At 55.3% G+C, this 6,979-nt stretch overlaps 1 protein-coding gene across 1 annotated transcript; it reads left to right on the forward strand.

Annotated features, from left to right (window-relative positions):
• Window positions 1–1,810: 1,810 nt before the first annotated feature.
• On the forward strand, window positions 1,811–6,557 carry LOC119108026 (4-hydroxybenzoate polyprenyltransferase, mitochondrial-like; the record flags this gene model as incomplete). The annotated part of the gene is made up of 6 exons (XM_037231610.1): window positions 1,811–1,874; window positions 2,458–2,624; window positions 3,310–3,651; window positions 4,139–4,327; window positions 5,363–5,463; window positions 6,512–6,557. Coding segments are annotated over 6 exons (909 nt in total), but the record flags the coding sequence as incomplete, so codon positions are not given.
• Window positions 6,558–6,979: the final 422 nt, after the last annotated feature.

Below are 6,979 nucleotides of genomic sequence, written 5' to 3' on the forward strand. Positions count from 1 at the left end.
GAACTGAGCTTCTTGTTCAGAAAGGTAAGCTGCCCAATGTACACAGTGCGTTATGTCTCGGTTATTTAACACCACTAAATACACCGATGCCCGAATGGGTGTGCGTGGTTTGCCATGCTTTTTGCGGCATGCAGCCTAGTATAAATGTGTTTGGGTCAGTCGTAAGCGAAGATTCAAGGGCATAGTTTCCTTTTCAGTTGCGGGCCTAAACCCCTCCTGCCAAACTTGGGCTTGAGGCTCACCCCACCTTTAAAATGAAATGAGCCAAGGTTGAGGGAAGCATGCTTCTTGGCACATTTGGGGGTAAGGCTGGGGCTTTTTCGCTGTTCCATGACACATTTCATGAAACTTAATCCCTTGCCCCACTGATTTTTCCTTAGAGATGTCTGTTTGAGTTTGCATCCTGTGGATATTTTCCTGTGATGCGAATCTACCCCCAATGAAACATGAGATGCTGGCTGTCATGCTAATCTCATGGATAAGGGGTCCAGAATGTGGAAGTATGTGAACTACACTTAACATGTTTGGTGTGGTGGTAAGATCCTGCAACAGTTATGCCACATGTGTACTGTAAAGGTAGCACCTTGAGTTTTGTGCCTGGGATAACTGTTTTCAGCATATGAAAAGCCTGTGTCTCAAAAGGTTTAATACTGCTTTCATAATTTCAACAAAAGGTGTTTCATTTTACTTGCAAACATGTCTTTCCTGATGACATAATCCAAAATTTCAGCTTAACATGGCTGGAGCTATTATCAATGCATGCATGCAGGAGGGTGAGCCCATATATGTCACTTAGGTATCAGGTATGGTGGATGATTTTTTTTTTGCAAACTAGCAGGAGGTGATGAGACCTTCACAGATTTAAGGCAGGTTTTTATAGGTCTATTGTCACCAAAGTTACCAAGTTTGCCCAAGAAGAAAAGTGTTGATGGGTGGGTGTAGAGCAAGTATATGTGGCTGTTTAATGCCTGCATGGGTCATAAAAAATGCATTGTTCTGTTGCCCATTTAGCCTGAAGAATCATTTTATTCCAGTGGTAGCTGGACACACTCAGATAATGTGGTTATTTAAACACTGTCCTTTCACTTTTCCAAATATTTTGTCTTTGCAATAAACTTACCAAATTTGTCCAGAAATATCACAGGTGAAGAAAGGTTCCCTGCTCAGTGCTAGTGATAACTCTGTGGAACAAAAGGGCATGTTCAGGACTCACTGTGCAGTACAAAGCCTGACTGTGCACTGCATGCATGCATAGACCATGAGTAGATCATGAGTGGACCATTTTTGATTCCAAATTGTCTGAATATGATATGCTCTTCTGGTAGCTAAAAATCCCTACACCCTCCTCACTAAATTCTGCTTTGTCTTTACACCAACAGTTTTATATTGTTTTGTGGTCATTTCATCTATGTGCACATAAGTAAACCCCTGCAGTTAGCCTATCCCAGGAGCTGGCAAGGACATTAGCAGGCAGGAATGTTCTCTTGGAACTGGAATTGGTATATATCATTATATACAATGACAATCCACTTTGGTTGGACATCATGATGCACTGCCAACTAGTCACCTATGCCATTCTCCTTCTTCTGCTGTCACATCATAGCAGGTGTGTTTGCCCTTGCAGGCCCAGTGCGCGCACCAGATGCTGCTGAGCTGCGCGCGCCGCCTGCTGCGGCCGCGGCCGGCGCCGCTGGCTGGCTGCCAACTGTGTGGTCTGCGTCGCGCGGCGCGCCGCCTCAGCGCGCCGGCCGACTCGCGGGACGAACTGCAGCCGGCGGCGCCGCAGCACGCCTCGGCCGCCCAGCGGCTGGTGGCCGCCGCGCCGGCCCCGCTCCGGCCCTACATGCAGCTGATGCGCGTCGACCGACCCATCGGTAAGAGGAGGCCGCCTGCTCTGGCGGCGGCGACGGCGGCGGAGCCGCTCCGGTGGTGGCTGGCTGCTCCGGCAGCGGCGGCGGCGGTGGAGCCGCTCCGGTGGTGGCTGGCTGCTCCGGCGGCGGCGACGGCGGTGGAGCCGCTCCGGTGGTGGCTGGCTGCTCCGGCGGCGACGGCGGCGGTGGAGCCGCTCCGGTGGTGGCTGGCTGCTCCGGCGGCGGCGGCGGCGGCGGAGCCGCTCCGCTGGTGGCCGAGTGGGGCCGATGGATGCTCGCCCCGCGTTAGGCAGTCGCCGTGCTCAAAGCGCAGATGATTGTTAATATGAAGTATGGTTCGGTGAACTTCCCCGTGAATTTGTTAGGTGGGTGGCCATCCCGAGCAAAGGCTTATATTGTTTGCTTCATAGGTGAAGTTGCTGAACGCCATGGGGAATAGCTGTTCGGTACATGGCCCCTTCCGTATCTGTTTGCACGCGATGCTATTCTCATACGATGTTGGCTAGTTCTGTTGTTATTATCGTTTCCGCTGTCTGGATTAAGTTACTTGTGCGCGGCTAACATACCGGTGCAATGCGTTCGGCAGGCTCGTGGCTGCTGTTCTGGCCGTGCGGCTGGGGCCTGGCGCAGGCGGCACCTCCCGGCTGCCTGCCCGACCCCACCCTGCTGGCCATCTACGCGGCCGGGGCCTTCGTGATGCGCGGTGCTGGCTGCACCATCAACGATATGTGGGACAGGGACATCGACCACAAGGTGTGGGGTATGGATGGACCCATCCCAGCATGTACTCACAGGCTGACTGCGTGGGGTCATGCGAGGTGCCCGCTGACGAGTTCTGTGGGTTGTCGTTAGTAATGCCGTACCATGCGTACGACTCATGGATACCCACAGATTGCGGGCTGCAAGGTTCCTGTGAGCCTTACAACAGCAGCGACCAGAATGGGGAAATGGTTGCTGGATGTCATGCCTCCCTGTGCCTTTTAAGTGAACTGTGACAAGTGATGAAAGCCATTATGTCATATATAGCCTGGGTGATTGATGACTTATGGTAGGCAGCAGTACTTCAGTGCAATCCCTGTAAAAATGTGACATTTATGTCTCAGATTGAACACTACTTCTTGATGTATATAATATATATATATATATATATATATATATATATATATACACATATATATATATATATGTATATATATATATATATATATATATATATATATATATATATATATATATGAAATTTGTCTATCAATGTCTATGTCTTCAAGTGACCTGTGCCTGGTTGTCATGTCGTCTGCTGGTCACTCATTTCTCCTTAATACAATGCCGATGTGCTCGCGTAGGCCAGTTCACGTCCTTTTGAAGCCTCCAGTGCCCTTGGACGCCCGGCCACGGGGCGCGCGTGCCGTGGCTAACCTGGTCGTGCCGGCCGGTGCAGGTGGAGCGGACGCGCAGCCGCCCGATCACCAGCGGGCGCGTGTCGGTGCTGGACGCGCTGGTGTTCCTCTCGGCTCAGCTGTCGGTTGGCGCGCTGCTGCTGCTGCAGCTCAACTGGCCATCGGTGCTGCTGGGCGTGTCCTCGCTGTCGCTGGTGCTGCTGTACCCGCTGATGAAGCGCGTCACGCACTGGCCGCAGCTGGTGCTCGGCCTCACCTTCAACTGGGGCGTGCTCATGGCCTGGGCGTCGGCACATGGCGTCGTGAACTGGCCGGCCGCGCTGCCGCTCTACGCCGCCGGCGTCTGCTGGACCATCGTCTACGACACCATCTATGCGCATCAGGTGGGCGCGTCGGATGGTGCGGGACCAGGAGCGGAACGATCGGGAAGTGCTGGCGCTACGCGCTGCCCTCGCTGCCGAGGCGGCCGTCAGGTAGCGAGGTCAATTCGGACATCGTTCGTGCCGGGTCACCGATTGCTCTGTCGCCTTGTGAGCCGCCGTACAAACAGGCGAACCTGCCGTGGTCTGCGGAGATCGCGTCACCGGCCGAGGGCGATGCCGTGCTGAAGAACTGGCGTGTGGCTTTGGTGGTAGAGAAAAGGGCTAAGGTGTGAAAACCTGCCCATGCTGATCCCAGTTCAAGATCAGTCCAGCTAAGCTCATGTGCCACAAAAGGAAAATAGGGATTAAATCGCGGCATTCCTGAACGGACGGCCTACAGACACGTGCAAAACGATCACGCATCTGTGTCCTGCTCACTGTCCGCCGATGGAGCCAACGCGTCTGTCGTGTCCAGCCGCTCGCGCTGAGCCTCCCTGTGCCCCCGCAGGACAAGTCGGACGACCTGGTGCTGGGCATGAAGTCGACGGCGCTGCGGTTCGGTGACAGCACGCCCACCTGGCTGGCGGGCTTCGGCGGCGCCATGATGACCTGCCTGGCGGCGGCGGGCGTGGCGGCCGGCCAGACCTGGCCCTACTACCTCGGCTTGACGGCCGTCGGGCTGCACGTGACAAACCAGGTCGGTACTGGAACCGGCCGGGCTTCTTTGGACTGATGTCAACCCACATGACATACGCCAAGCCATGGTGCGGTTGGGAATGTTGGGGCAGCGTCGCATGCGCATAGATGAAGGAATGTCTGAGAAAGGCAGCCTGTCAAATCCAATTATAAAGCCGATTTCTTCCATGTGTCTCCAAAGGGTGAATGTTTAATATTCGTGAAAAGTAAGGGTGCCGTGCGTCCACTCCCCCCCCCCCCCCCCCCCCCTCCTGTGCCTACGCCTATGTATCAGTTTCTACTCTTTACGAAAATCACGCCAACTCTCGCATCGGATTTTGTTGTTCTCTTTTCTGTCTTTGCTCTTCCTACAAGATGAATGTCACCGCTGCCCATACATACGCATACGTGTAAAGGATGTGTGGTCAGTAGTCCATTGACCCTGCCAGTGTAATGCCCTGATATCTGCCCGTCCATATCTTGCAAATACGTGAACTCTGTCCGTTGGGCCAGTCTGAGTCATATTCGTGGTGGGTCTGAGGTGTTTCATAATCAATTTTAATAAATTTCATATTTTTACTCAATCGGTAGATTGCCTGGATGTCGCATTTCGACGTTTGTAGGGCCGGACCGATGACCCGTTCGTCCAGTGTAAAATGCGGTTTAACCGATTGTAAATTGGGGGAAGGAAGCGAAGGCCCGAATTGTGAGTTGGGGGAAGGAAGCGAAGCCCCGAGTTGTAGGTTGTTGGAAGGAAGGAAAGCCCCAAATTCAATGTCTCGTGCCATTTGGGGCCCGCTCTATTGCATGGATCGCGTCGGAAACACAGGCGAACGTGTTGACAGCCGCAGCGTGTTCTGTGCAGGTCTCGCGTTATCCAGCTGAGTCCCGTTTGCCCCGGAGGAACCTCGTCGTCCCGTCGGCCGTTTCATTAGTCCCAGCGTGTGTGCTTGCCTATTGATCCCGGTCCTGACCTGTTGAGTACAGTGCGGAGCAGGCTCAGTGCGATCTCGCCCCATCCGCCTCCCGCTCTTCACACACGCCCCTGCGCGGCCAGGTGCGGACGCTGAACATCTACGACGCCTCCGACTGCGGCGACAAGTTCCGCTCCAACCGCTACGTCGGCCTGCTGATCTTCCTCAGCATCGCGGCCGGGAGGTGGGCGGGGGCGCCGCGAGACGGGGACGCGCCGGCGCCGGCCGAGCCGCCCCCGCCGGGCCCGGACGCACCGGCACCGGCCGAGCCGCCCCCGCCAGACCCGGACGCCTCGTAGCGGGCCGGATTGCTCGCGCTCCCCCTCGCCTGTGATGGTCCATTTGTGCATTCAGCTAGTCCGAGGGAGCGCATCGCCGTCTTTCGTGCTGGATGTCGTGTACCTGTGTGCGTGAGAAGTGCGTGCCATTAGAGATGTCCCCCACTGCAGGGGAACGTGGGCGGAGCCGCGTGGGCAATCCTTTATCACAGGTGCCGCACCAGCAAGCGCTGGAGCTATAGATTTTGGTTTTGTGTGTGAGTGTGGACGTAGGTGTGGGTGGGTGCGTGCGTGCGTGCGTGCGTGCGTGCGTGCGTGCGTGCGTGCGAGCGTGCGTGCGTGCGTGCGTGCGTGGATTGAGCGCGCTGTATATTGCGAATGTCGGTCTGACTTGTTCCTTTGAGATTGGGCTTACCGGAACGGGTAATTGCTTAGCTTAGCAAAACTGATTTGTACGATGAACGGTTCCTGTGAACCGCAAAGTCAAGAGTTTTTTTCAAAAGTATGTTCAACGCAGTAACTTTGATACTGCTACATCACATCCCCGCCGTCCTGCCATCTCTGCCGTCCCTGCCATCCCTGCCGTCCTTACTGTCCTTACCGTCCCTGCCATCCCTGTTGTCCCGGCGGTCCCCGCCGTCCCTGGTGGTGAGGGGTGTGGCCTGTACTCGCTTGGTTATCGGGTGTTGGTTTTGGCCGTATCCCAGTCGAGGTGTTGGCAAGGAGCTTTTATCTTGTAGGGAAGGTGAGGTGTTACGGTTGGAACTGCTGGACTTGCAGTTATTTGGAGCTGTACTTTTCCACAGCAGATGCGTAATAACGTTGGCAATAGGGGGTTTGTTGGACGCTAGGAATAGAGGCATCATACTTCGATTTGTTCCAAATCCTGGATCCGCTCCTGGACTCTGCTATCAGCGCCGCGCCCGCGACTGATGCGCTCGCTCCTGGCGCGAGGTTCGTCTGTGACGTCACTGACGTGGCCGTGACCTGCCCGACATGATGGGTGGCTCACTGGAGTCTAGTCACGCTGGGGAGCGCTGACCCGGCCCCGGCCTTCCCACCGGACCGGCCGGGCCGTTGCGGCCGGCGGCTCGTCCGCACCAAAGCCGCGCCAAAGTGCCTGCCGCCGTCGCAAGTCAAAGGAGACTGGCGCTCCACCTGGCACAACTGAGTTGTCATCTGCAATATGCGCTGTTTCGCTGTCGTGGCGGTCAGTGGCCCTGGCGAGCAGGAGCGTAGAAGGTTATGTCCGGTTGGCATTGGCTGCCAATCGTCAGGTGTAATAGACTGGCCATATTACGCAAATGCTGCGTGTCAGTGATGTCCGGAGTGACCAACGCGCCATTTCAGTGTTTGACCACGTGACTGCTTACCAAATATAGTGCATAATGCGGACGCATATTGCTGGTGTGTGACGAGGGA

Source organism: Pollicipes pollicipes, unplaced genomic scaffold, assembly GCF_011947565.3.
Source record: "Pollicipes pollicipes isolate AB1234 unplaced genomic scaffold, Ppol_2.1 Scaffold_6686;HRSCAF=7923_pilon_pilon_pilon, whole genome shotgun sequence".
NCBI lineage: Eukaryota > Metazoa > Arthropoda > Thecostraca > Pollicipedomorpha > Pollicipedidae > Pollicipes > Pollicipes pollicipes.